This window comes from Heteronotia binoei, chromosome 15 (genome assembly GCF_032191835.1).
Source record: "Heteronotia binoei isolate CCM8104 ecotype False Entrance Well chromosome 15, APGP_CSIRO_Hbin_v1, whole genome shotgun sequence".
NCBI lineage: Eukaryota > Metazoa > Chordata > Lepidosauria > Squamata > Gekkonidae > Heteronotia > Heteronotia binoei.
In genome coordinates this window covers 4,545,552-4,558,957 of record NC_083237.1, presented here as the reverse complement: position 1 = coordinate 4,558,957, position 13,406 = coordinate 4,545,552, and the positions used below count along the sequence as shown (strand labels likewise).

Sequence of the window (13,406 nt, the reverse complement as noted above, 5' to 3'; positions counted from 1 at the left end):
GACTCACGGGGGAAGCATTTGCGTCAGTAGCCTGTCCGTTTTCTGCTTCTCAATCTCCAACTCTTCTGTCCTCTCCCGGATTAAATCCTCCAAGTTGCTGGAGTACTGTTCTAACATGCGTAGCATGGAGTCGATGATGTTTGTCTTCCGACCCTTGTTGATGCTCTTAAACTGAGGGAGAGGGAAAGTGTCAGAGGTCGCATCCCTCCCACCTAGGGGTCCCGGCATCCAGTCTCCCGGGGACTGTCCCTGCAGCCGTGACTCACCTGGTCAAAAATCTGATCAATGTTCGGCCGCCTTTCCGGCTGCTCACTCCAGCACTGCTTCATCAGCTGTATGCACTCCATGGGAGCCTGGTCCACCGAAACGGAGGGCCGGCAAAGCGGCGGTGGCCTCTCCACCTTCTGGATGATCTCTGCCCGAATCAAAACAATCATTTGGATCTGCTTTGGTGGATATTATTATTGTTGTTGTTTGTTGTTGTTATTGTTAGTATTATTATCATTATTGTTATTGTCATTATTGTTATTGTTAATATTATCGTTATTATTGTTGTTTCTGTTATATCATTATTATTGTTGATTGTTGTTGTTATTATTATTGTTGTTGTTATTATTATTGTTGTTATCATTATTGGTATTGTTGTTATCATTATTGTTACTGTTATTATTGTTGTTATTACTATTGTTGTTGTTAGTATTATTATTATCATTATTGTTATTATTATCATTGTCATTATTGTTTGTTGTTGTTGTTAGTATTATTATTATCATTATTGTTATTATTATCATTGTCATTATTGTTTGTTGTTGTTGTTAGTATTATTATTATCATTATTGTTATTATTATCATTGTCATTATTGTTTGTTGTTGTTGTTGTTGTTGTTGTTATTATTATTATTATTATTATTATTATTATTATTATTATTATTATTATTATTCCGCCCATTTCCCCATTGGGGGCTCAGAGCCCAAACAGAAATACCGTACAGCGAATAGAAATACAATACAGCAAATAGAAATAAAATCACAATAAAATAATAATAAAAGCAATTGCTACATTCACCAAAGTGCAGCAAGATGATTCAGCAAGATGACAGGACAGTAAGGTGGTACAGCACAAAATAGTACCGCAGTGCAGCTTCACGGAACAGCAGCGCAGTAGAGCAGCAGAGCAGTAGGGGGGAGGCCAAACCAATTGATAAATAGATAAATAAATTATCTGGGAGAACCGGGTTTGATTCCCCACTTCTTCACTTGCACCTGCTGGAATGGCCTTGGGGGAGCCATAGCTCTGGCAGAGGTTGTCCTTGAAAGGGCAGCTGCTGTGAGAGCCCTTTCAGCCCCACCCACCTCACAGGGTGTCTGTTGTGGCGGGGCAGAAGATATAGGAGATTGTAAGCCGCTCTGAGTCTCTGATTCAGGGAGAAGGGCGGGATATAAATCTGCAATTCTTCTTTGATAGCACTAACCCATCTTCATCCACCCCTATGTTCAAAGATGGGCTGGCCCTTTAACTTGCAAAGGAAATCCCTGCTGGTCTGCAGACGGCCAGAAGCAAGCTGAGTTCGGTCTCAGCAGCACTGGTGATGGGCAGGGGACATGGGTTCAGACTTGACCAACTTGCTTGTCTCTTGCCACCTGCTGTGAAGGAATCAATGGGCAACTGTTTCTGGCCAGGTGTCATGATCTTGGGGCTGGCAAGGCCTGCAGGTCCCATGGAAGCCTGCTTTGGAGTTACTGGGAAAAGCCTACATTTGCCAAGATCCCCTCTGTCTCTCTGATTGGGTAGCAAGGGGTTTGGAGGGAAACAGGCTCAGAGAGGGGTGGGGCCTGGGAAAAGAATATAAAGGCCAAGCCCAGGGTGTTCTTTCCCTGGAACGCTGAGCTGGAGGTAGGCCGTGCCTGAAGAGCTCAAGCAGGGAAAAGTTCCCTCACCCAAGGGAAGGGGTGAGTGCTGGTTAGTAGTTTAGGGACTGTAAGTTCAGATGCATTAGAACTTTTGTTTATTTTCCCCAGAGAGCACTGCGTTCAGGAACTAAAAATCGATTGTCCATCCCCGGACCAAGGGCTCTACACAGGCCAGGGCCTTCTCAGTGGCAGCACCAATGTTGTGGAATGTGCTCCCTGAGGCCATAAGAGCTCTGCGGGGTCTCTCCCAATTCCACAGACCTTGTAAAACTGAACTTTTTAAACAGGCCTATAACAACTAGGATAGAAGGCTGCCACTCTTATTCTGCTGGGCAACTCAACCAAAAGGACCACCAATAGATAAACCGTATACTCTGTATAGCACCGGTACTTTGTTTTAAATTGTTTTAAATTATAACTGACTGTCCTATTGTTTTATATTTGAAATTGAGATGCTGGTTTTGATATGATTGTTAGCCGCCGTGAGTTTGTTTGGAATGGGTGGGATATAAATGGAAAGTAAGTAAGCAAATAAATTAATTAATTAAGAACAGTAAAGCATCATCACAGCTCAGTCAGCCCCATTCATAGGGACGGTGCTAAGGTGCAGGCCAAGGACCAGCACCCCAGGCAAGCAGCAGTTGCCACCCTGTCGCCAGCACCGGTGTGGGCGAGCACAGCAGCAGCAAAGCTACCGGCCTCCACGTGCATGCTGCCGCTACATGCTGCTGCTCTGCCTCTCGCATCTGTGACGTGAGAGGCAGAGTGATGGCAGCGTGCACGCAAAGACCAGGAGCCTCGCTGTTGATTCTGGGTGAAATATTTCCATCCGCCCGGAAGCAAGGGAGGGTGGGAGGGCCCAAACCTGGCTCCCTTTCCCCGTCTCTGCGCACCCAGAAGCCGCCTACGGTCACCTACCGGTAGTGCCTGCCCTGCCCATTCAAGCACATGAGCATCTTTGTCAGCTCACACCACATTTCAGATTCCACCCCCACCCTTCCCGCCATACAGCCGGAGTTTGCACAAATCAAATCAACATCAGCTCAGTTGGCTCAAGGCAGCCTTGAACTATCTCCAGCTCACTGGCTGCAAATTCATCCATCAATGGAATATATTTTCCTTCAGTTGCGGGTATTTTTTGTTTCTTTTCTATTTACTAACACTTTTTTTTATCTCTCTCTTTATCTACCTTCCTTTTCTTTTACTGTGCTAGCCGTGGATCGCACCTAATTATAATTACCAGATAGTAAATTTTGGAATAACCTGTAATAGTTTGCATAGAGAATATTTAGTCAGTTAAGAATTCATAGCAACGCGTAAGTAATAGTTTAATGATAATATAGGGTTCAATTAGATTAACTGTGTTTCGATACAGGAATTATTGTCCTAATCTTAATCTTGTTTTCATCTTGACCTCTCTCCTTGGATAGAAAAGGGTCTACATCTCTAGATACATCTTTATAACTTAAAATCCTTGCTCGATATTTTATTGCATGCGTGTAAGTATTTATGCTTGTTTACAACCTGATTCCATAAGTTGAATTAATTGTATATGAATATTAATATTGATATTAACTCGTATATTTCTTTTAAAATTCAATAAAAAATATAAAGAGGAGGGAAGAAGAAGAAGAAGATATTGGATTTATATCCCGCCCTCCACTCCGAAGAGTCTCAGAGCGGCTCACAATCTCCTTTACCTTCCTCCCCCCACAACAGACACCCTGTGAGGTAGATGAAGATATTGGATTTATATCCTGCCCTCCACTCCGAAGAGTCTCAGAGGGGCTCACAATCTCCTTTACCTTCCCTCCCCCACAGCAGACACCCTGTGAGGTAGATGAAGATATTGGATTTATATCCTGCCCTCCACTCCGAAGAGTCTCAGAGCGGCTCACAATCTCCTTTCCCTTCCTCCCCCCACAACAGACACCCTGTGAGGTAGATGAAGATATTGGATTTATATCCCGCCCTCCACTCCGAAGAGTCTCAGAGCGGCTCACAATCTCCTTTCCCTTCCTCCCCCACAACAGACACCCTGTGAGGTACATGAAGATATTGGATTTATATCCCGCCCTCCACTCCGGAGAGTCTCAGAGCGGCTCACAATCTCCTTTACCTTCCTCCCACCCACAACAGACACCCTGTGAGGTAGATGAAGATATTGGATTTATATCCCGCCCTCCACTCCGAAGAGTCTCAGAGCGGCTCACAATCTCCTTTACCTTCCTCCCACCCACAACAGACACCCTGTGAGGTAGATGAAGATATTGGATTTATATCCCGCCCTCCACTCCGAAGAGTCTCAGAGCGGCTCACAATCTCCTTTCCCTTCCTCCCCCACAACAGACACCCTGTGAGGTGGGTGGGGCTGAGAGGGCTCTCACAGCAGCTGCCCTTTCAAGGACAACCTCTGCGAGAGCTCTGGCTGACCCAAGGCCATTCCAGCAGCTGCAAGTGGAGGAGTGGGGAATCAAACCCGGTTCTCCCAAATAAGAGTCCGCATGCTTAACCACTACACCAAACTGGCTCTCCAGGGGCCACTGGAGTCACTTTTCCTCTTTCAAGACAACCACGAAGCACTCCAGACTTCAGAAGCACTCAAGATTCAGTGGCAGATGAAGAAACAGCCGTATTGACTCAGTGTGTGTCAGGCCCAAGTTCATATAGATAGGCCGAGGCCCAAACACTCCAACTGTATTCACTTTGTGCGGCGACAGCTTCCTTTGAAGCCACCCTTGCGCACTGAAATGGAGATGTTCTAGCAGCAGTGCTCCGAGCTGTATACCTTCAGGAGTCATATCCAGCATGCAGTAGGGAGCTGCGCGGCAGATGACTTCCTGCATAATTATTGAGATGCTGTAGACGTCTCCCCGTAATGTGCCTCTCCGTTCTAGCGATGAATCCCGCAGCATTTCTGGGGCTGTCCAGAACCGATCTAGAAGGGAAACAGAAAGCAAAAGTCCAGCACTTTCCTCATATCTATTTCCTTATACCTATTTCCTCATTCCTTGCATATTAAAAAAAGCACCAGTCGTTTTTGAATCTGGGGTGATGTTGCTTTCACAACGTTTTCACAGCAGACTTTTTACGGGGTGGTTTGCAATTGCCTTCCCCAGTCCTTTACACTTTCCCCCCAGCAAGCTGGGTACTCATTTTACCAACCAAAGGCAATTTTAAAAAGGTAAAAAATGTAGTCCCCTGTGCAAGCACCAGTCGTTTTTGACTCTGGGGTGACGTTGCTTTCACAACGTTTTCACGGCAGACTTTTTATGGGGTGGTTTGCCATGGCCTTCCCCAGTCATTGACGCTTTCCCCCCAGCAAGCTGGGGACTCATTTGACTGACCTTGGAAGGATGGAAGGCTGAGTCAACCTGGAACCGACTACCTGAACCAGCTTTCATTGGGATCAAACTCAGCTCATGAGCAGAGGGCTCCGACTGCACTACTGCAGCTTTACCACTCTGCGCCACGGGGCTCTTAATATACTATAAATAAAATGTTCCCAAATTTTGTCATACCAATTGTTGAGCGTATAGATATGCGTTCTTCCTTCCATTTTGAGACTGTTGATCTCATCGGCTTGGTAGCAATCAGTAGACAAATATGGCCTTGTCCAATATTTCCCACCAGGAAGGAACCATCCCACCATCCTACCAAAGCCCTCGTCTCCCTCCCTGGTCCCACTTTCCTTACGAACCCTCAGCTTTTGGCCTGTCCCGAGGGATCCGCTGTGACTCCAGCAGCTGGTTGTAGCCGTGGTCTGTGACCTTCAGGACAAAGCGGCCGTCCACCACACAGTTCCGAGACTTCAGCCGCCCGTGTACTACTTCTCTGTGGTGCAGGTATTTCATCCCCTAGAGAAATAGGAGAGGTGAAGGCCTGCTCACGGCCCCATTTGATTCCTCTGACCTCCTCTTGACACCTCCATTCCCTATCATCACACTGCCCCTTCTTTCAGAAAGTCATACATGGTCTCTCTTGCATCGGGTTGTTTTTGGCTGGTGGGGGGGGGGGCAGCATATGCTAATGAGTCATGCTAATGAGCGCCGCCACCTATTTTTCCACAAAACAACCCCTGCCCAGATGTATTCACGAACAATCCCAGCATTTTTGGATATCCCTCAAGCACCTTGATAAGGTCCAGCAGCAAAGACGACTTGAACATCCAATCCAACTTCATGTCCTCGTTGTAGATGAGATCCTCAAGGCTTCCGCGTGAGCAGTGCTCCGAGACAATGGCAAAGATCCCGCAGTCGTGGAAGAAGCCCAAGAAAAGGTTGACATTTTCATGCCGCAAGTCCCGGAGCTAGAGACAAAACCGAGCAAGGGTGGAGGGAGGGAGGAAGACCGTGGGTCCTGAAAGAGGGTATTTGCAGCAGGGGTGCTGTGCACTCCCCTAGTGGTCAATTTGAGGATTACACCGGATTTATTATTCCACCCAGGGAGCACCACTGGCTTCCATTGGCCACCGAGAATAATACAAAACTCACCTTGCAAAACACTGTTTTGGTGGCAGGTCTGATTTCGGTGTGCTTATCTCCTGGGAATTTCTTGAGCCACACCCAGTCACCCTAGAAGGGAAGACAATGGACAGCATCAATGGTCATTGGCAGGACCACGAGAGACACACACACACACACACACCTTCTCCCCCTCTAGCCAGAAAGAAAAGACCACAAGGAAAGAGAAAGGGGTAAGTTGATTTTGAAAAGGGAGCAAGAAATTAACAAATGATAACCCTGCAGGAGCCAGAAAGGGATCGGTCTAGGCTAGGAAAGCAAAGCCGTTTGGAAATTCTCCATCCTCAAGAGCGGGCAGGGGATCTGGCAGTCTATAATGCAAGGAACGTCGTTCTCCTACATTCTCTGCGTATTCACCCCGAGAACATTGTAGTTGATGCACCTGATAGCTTGCTAGGATGCACCCAGCTAGACTCCTCTGCCCTACCCCTGCACTTAGAAATTGACCACAGAGACCAGTGTTCCCCCTAAGCTTGAGTTAGCGTGAGCTAGCTCACAGATCTTTAGCCTCCAGCTCACGCATTTTTGTCTTAGCTCAGGAAGGACGACTCCAAAGCACAATAATTTATGCAGGAGCTCACCGTTTTAAGGCCAGCCGCTCACAACTTTCAATGCCAGTAGCTCACAAAGTAGAATTTTCGCTCACAAGAGAGAGACTGCAGCTTCGAGGGGACATTGACAGAGACTCAGCCCATTCTTTTTGGATCTTCCTTCCCTCCACAGGAAACATGGTACCTTTCAGGGCCCCGACACAGTCTTGGATTATACCAAAGCCTCGTTCCTCCAGAAGTTACAAGAACAACCAGAAGTAGCACCTTGTGCATCTCTGAAGCCAGGCTGGGGTCTGGATGGGAGAACATTGGGGATCCTAGCTATGCCCAGGGCTTTTTTGTGTAGAAAAAGGTCAGCTGGAACTCATTTGCATATTAGGCCACACCTCCTGGCACCAAGCTAGCCGGAACTGTGTTCCTGTGCGTTCCTGCTCAAAAAAAAAAAAGTTCTGACTATGCCATTCATAGTCCCTTTACAGAAGGGGGGGATGTACATAGAACGATGAAACCGTGGCATTCTCCCTGCTCTTATGCAGGACTAAAACTCAAGAGAGGACTAAAACTGCCCCATCTTCCACCCATTAGATTCTCTCACTGGGGCAAAATTCAGGGACGCCCTAACACCGAGCCCAGAGGGTTTATTCACAGGCAGGGGTGGAATTCTAGCAGGAGCTCCTTTGCATATTAGGCCACACACCCCTGATGTAGCCAATCCTCCAAGAGCTTACAAAAAAGAGCCTGGTAAGCTCTTGGAGGATTGGCTACATTGGGGGTGTGTGGTCTAATATGCAAAGCAGCTCCTGCTAGAATTCCAAGCTCTTGGAGGATTGGCTACATCGGGGTGTGTGGCCTAATATGCAAAGGAGCTCTTGCTAGAATTCCAAGCTCTTGGAGAATTGGCTACATCAGGGGGTGTGTGGCCTAATATGCAAAGGAGCTCCTGCTAGAATTCCAAGCTCTTGGAGGATTGGCTACATCAGGGGTGTATGGCCTAATATGCAAAGGAGCTCCTGCTAGAATTCCAAGCTCTTGGAGGATTGGCTACATCAGGGTTGTGTGGCCTAATATGCAAAGGAGCTCCTGCTAGAATTCCAAGCTCTTGGAGGATTGGCTACATCAGGGGTGTGTGGCCTAATATGCAAAGGAGCTCTTGCTAGAATTCCAAGCTCTTGGAGGATTGGCTACATCAGGGGTGTGTGGCCTAATATGCAAAGGAGCTCCTGCTAGAATTCCAAGCTCTTGGAGGATTGGCTACATCCGGGGTGTGTGGCCTAATATGCAAAGGAGCTCCTACTAGAATTCCAGCTGCGTTCACAGGACTTCCAATGCACTACTTAACAAACATTTCCTCAGCATGAGGAGGGAGCTGTCCTTGCAGCCTATGAATTCAGCAATTGGTGTCTGTTTGGGGACAGTAGTGGGAAGGAAAGTAAGAAAGTGGGGGGGAAAGCCAACGTTTTACCAGCTATGCTTCTACGATCGCTATGGCATATGTTTTGCTACTCCACAAATGGCTTAGTATTCTCAGGGTTTGCCACGCCAGTGAGCACTCCAAACAAAAGAGAAGGCTGTGCAACAGACACCGAAAAAGAACAAGAAGCCCATGCAGGGCACACAACCTATCATGCTGCAAATACTTATAGAACACTTTTATAAGGAAAGGAAAGGTCCCCTGTGCAAGCACCAGTCATTTCCGACTCTGGGGTGACGTTGCTTTCACATTTTCACAGCAGACTTTATACAGGGTGGTTTGCCATTGCCATCCCCAGTCTTTTACACTTTCCCTCCAGCAAGCTGGGTACTTATTTGACCGACCTCGGAAGGATGGAAGGCTGAGTCAACCTCGAGCCAGCTACCTGAACCCAACTTCCGCCGAGGATCGAACTCAGGTCGTGAGCAGAGCTTAGGACTGCAGTGCTGCAGCTTTAACACTCTGTACCACGGGGCTCTTACTTTTATAAGACACTTTTGTAAATTCATCGAAGGTTTTTAATCCTGCGTGCTGTCTCAATTGAAGAAATTGAAGCGGTACACAAAGAGCGCTCGCTTCGTTTTCTGAGGACCCTTAAGGACACATACAAATTTGGACATGTTTTCTAATGGCTCCATAGAGCAGGGGAGTCAAACTCATTTGTTAGGAGGGCCAATTCTGACATAAATGAGACCTTGTCAGGCTGGGCCACGTTGGGCCAGGCCGGGCCATGTGTGTACCTATTTAAGATTAAGTAGCAGAGATATAAACTTTATGAAGGGCACAGACAAACACAATTAAAGGGTTTTTACAAAACTTAAAACATACTTAAAGCGTTAGCGTCTTAAAGGTACTTTCTTTGTATCATTCCCATGGGATCCAGGGAACTGGGCAAAGGAAGCTCTGGCTCTTTCCTGCCTTCCCCAGGGAACCAGGAGGGGGAGGAGCCTCAGCCAATAGAAGGAAGAGAGGCTGGGCTCAGTAGCTTTGCTGTGTAATTGGAAGAGTGTTGCAAAGCAAGCTATCCCTCCTCCCCTTCCTCCCCAAAGGAAGAGCCTCAGTCACTGGAGAAAATAGAGGTTTTGACAGCCAGTTGCTCGGGGGCCTGATAGGAGCACTCCCCGGGCCACATGTTTTACACCCCTGCCGTAGAGATTCCAATGTTGTTGTCTCAATCCAAAAGAGTCCAGAAGTCCCTTATGTGGAGGTCTTCCGTACAGGACACCGGTAAGACCCCATTTCCCATAATCGCTTCATCAGGCGCATGCGTGAGGGACTTCTGGACTGAGACAACAACATTGGAAGCTCTACGGAGCCATTCGAAAATGTGTCCAAATTTATATGTGTCCTTAAGAAGAAGATATTGGATTTATATCCCGCCCTCCACTCCGAAGAGTCTCAGAGCGGCTCACAATCTCCTTTACCTTCCTCCCCCCCCTCCACAACAGACACCCTGTGAGGTAGATGAAGATATTGGATTTATATCCCGCCCTCCACTCCGAAGAGTCTCAGAGCGGCTCACAATCTCCTTTACCTTCCCCCTCTCCACAACAGACACCCTGTGAGGTGGGTGGGGCTGAGAGAGCTCTCCCAGAAGCTGCCCTTTTAAGGACAGCGGCCTGCAATCTCCTTTGCCTTCCTCTCCCACAACAGACACCCTGTGAGGCGGGTGGGGCTGAGAGAGCTCTCACAGCAACTGCCCTTTCAAGGACAACCTCTGCCAGAGGTATGGCTGACCCAAGGCCATTCCAGCAGGTGCAAGTGGAGGAGTGGGGAATCAAACCCATTCTCCCAGATAAGAGTCCACACACTTAACCACTACACCAAACTGGCTCTCTCTTAAGGGTCCTCAGGAAATGAAGCGAGTGCTCTTTGTGTACAGCTTCAATTTTTTTTTCGATTGAGGCAGGATTAAAAGCACTGATGAATGTACAAAAGTGTCTTATAAAAGTGTTCTATAAGTATTTGCAGCATTATAGGTTGTGTGCCCTGCATGGGCTTGTTGTTCTTTTTCGACGTCAGTGAGCACAACAGCTCACATATTTTGCTTCCCTACAGTACTAGTTTCCAGCCAGGATGAAAGAAATGGGAGCTGGACTCTATCTAAGGTTGGAGGGAACGGCCTGGAGGGAAATGTCCTGGTCCCTGGAACTGAGGGTTTCACGCATGGATATGGACAGCTGATGTTTTCATGGTTTGGAGGTAAATAACCTCTCTATCCTATTAAAGGGACAAGGACATTTTCTTCACGGCAGTTGGCAACCCTGATTCCGTAACCTACGGGCAATTTATTTGGGTGATTTTGCTGCCCAGAGGAATCCAATGTTCAAGCCCAGGAACACTCCTTTTCTTCGCTCCCCGCCCCCCACCATGAAATAATTCAGGAATAAACCTAAGCATTATTCTGCAGAGTGGATCTATAATACTAGACATTATACTACTACACATTATTTCCCCGCCTTTTGTAATAAAATCCCACAATAATTTATAAACTCTAGAAAGAAATACTGCGCACATCAGCAAAATGGAAAACAAAACTGAAGCGTCTGCACACTGATGGCTCATTGGAAATGCACAGTTTTATCACTGTGGGATTAGGGGGAGAAGGGAAATCTGATTTGTGAAAAGGGTTTCAGTTACTTTTAATTGCAATTATGCAGCCAGTAGAGATGCCAGCCTCCAGGTGGGGCCTGGGGATCTCCCAGAATTACATTTGGCTGTGTGTGTGGACCTGGCAACCCCAGCTAGTCAATCATTCTGCAAAGTTGCAAGCAGTAAGAAAGAAGCTCTTTAGGGCTGAATAGGTACACCCTTTTCACAGTGGGCGGTGGAGGCATGGATAAGAAGCACTAAATTCCCCCAGCTCCGCTCCCCTCCCTCCCAGTCTATTACCAGAGCCAGGCTGGGGAGGAAAAAGAAGACTTGAGACATGGAGGAAGAGTAGGAAGATTCAGCTACCATCCCCTGTCTGCTCCTTTCAAAGTCAAAATTAGGCCCAATCCATCCTCTCCCCCGCTCCATACGGGAAGAAGGCTAACCTGTGAGTAAAATAAGAATGGCTGTGGCCAACTTGTATTCACTGAGGTCTCCGGGACTTAGCAGACCGGTGCGAATTTTTAAAACAATTTCAAGGAGAGGGGGGAAAGCTCTGATAACTTAACAGGAAGAAAAGAAGAATGACTAAACCGGAAAAGGTTTTTTTTAGAAGAAGAAGAAGATATTGGATTTATATCCCGCCCTCCACTCCGAAGAGTCTCAGAGCGGCTCACAATCTCCTTTCCCTTCCTCCCCCACAACAAACACCCTGTGAGGTGGGTGGGGCTGGAAAGGCCTCTCACAGCAGCTGCCCTTTCAAGGACAACCTCTGCCAGAGCTATGGCTGACCCAAGGCTATGCCAGCAGGTGCAAGTGGAGGAGTGGGGAATCCAACCTGGTTGTCCCAGATAAGAGTCCGCACACTTAACCACTACACCAAACTGGCTCTACGGGGAAGAAGAAGAAGAAGAAGAAGAAGAAGAAGAAGAAGAAGAAGAAGAAGAAGAAGAAGAAGAAGAAGAAGAAGAAGAAGAAGAAGAAGAAGAAGAAGAAGAAGAAGAAGAAGAAGAAGAACTGGATTTCTGTAGTGTGGGTGGGCCTGAGAGAGCTCTGAGTGAACTGCTCTTGAGAGAACAGCTGTGAGAGAACTGGGACTGATCCAAGGTCTCACCACCAGCTGCATGTGGAGGAGGAGTAGGGAATCAAACCCGGTTCTTCAGATTAGTCCGCTGCTCTTAACCACTACAGCAAACTGGCTCTCTGAACCAAAGGCCTTTGAGACCCTGGGAAGTCTGTGAGAATCCACCTTCTTTAGATGCTGAAGTCCAAGTGCCATTCATCACTCTCCATCCCCAGCATCTGACAAATCCTTGAGGGAGCCCCGGTAGCTCCAGACTCATGTGGTCTCCCTTCAGCAGCTGATTAGTGACCCATTCAGAGGGTTTTTTTGTAGCAGGAACTGCTTTGCATATTAAGCTACACCCCTCCCCCCCCCCGATGCAGCCAATCCTCCTGGAGTTTATAGTAGGCCCTGTGCTAAGAGCCCTAGAAGATCTTGGAGGGTTGGCTATATCAGGGGGTGTGTGGCCTAATATGCAAAGGAGTTCCTGCTACAAAACAGCCCATCTTTCATCTCCTCACCAGTGTTCCCTCTAAGCTGAGTTAGTGTGAGCTAGCTCACAGTTTTTTAGTCTTGGGCTCACACATTTTTGTCTTAGCTGAGGAAAAATGGCCCCAGAGCAAACTAATTGTTCCAGCTCCACTTCAAGAAGAAGAATTGCAGATTCATACCCCGCCCTTCTCTCTGAATCAGAGACTCAGAGCGACTCACAATCACCTATATCTTCTCCTTCCACAACAGACACCCTGCGAGGTGGGTGAGGCTGAAAGGGCTCTCACAGCAGCTGCCCTTTCAAGGACAACTCCTGCGAAAGCTATGGCTAACCCAAGGCCATTCCAGCAGGTGCAAGTGGAGGAGTGGGGAATCAAACCCGGTTCTCCCAGATAAGAGTCCGTGTACTTAACCACTACACCAAACTAGCTCTCAAGCACCGCTCAGCTTGAAGTCAGCATGCTTTTAAAAGTTTAGCAGACCTAAAGTCATTAAAATGTATTTTAAAAACAACCCCTGTCTATGTTTAATTATGCGAGTTTCAAAATCTTGGCAGGTGATGAAATCCCACCCCAGGCACATCTTGATAGATTTTTTTTTTTGCCACCTTATAATATTTTTTTTAATCATGATTTTGAGATTAGGGAAATCTGAATATATATAAACTTTTATTTATATCCCGCCCTCCCCGCCTAGGCAGGCTCAGGGTGGCTGACACAGGGGTATAACTTATACAGCACTAAATGGGGACTTCTTCCCCCTTGAGACCAAACGGAACCTACATCTAGGGTTGCCAATCCCCA

At 47.2% G+C, this 13,406-nt stretch overlaps 1 protein-coding gene across 1 annotated transcript in view; it reads right to left on the bottom strand.

Annotated features, from left to right (window-relative positions):
* The window catches only part of GUCY2D (guanylate cyclase 2D, retinal), a 58,230-nt gene that overhangs the window by 12,229 nt on the left and 32,595 nt on the right, over positions 1-13,406 (bottom strand). Inside the window, exons 8-13 of the mRNA XM_060256073.1 lie at positions 6,405-6,485; positions 6,044-6,220; positions 5,612-5,768; positions 4,700-4,849; positions 267-415; positions 8-171 (exon numbers count right to left, since the gene is read on the bottom strand). Of these exons, the coding sequence (XP_060112056.1) occupies positions 8-171; positions 267-415; positions 4,700-4,849; positions 5,612-5,768; positions 6,044-6,220; positions 6,405-6,485 (878 nt within the window). The remainder of the gene's footprint in view (positions 1-7; positions 172-266; positions 416-4,699; positions 4,850-5,611; positions 5,769-6,043; positions 6,221-6,404; positions 6,486-13,406) is intronic.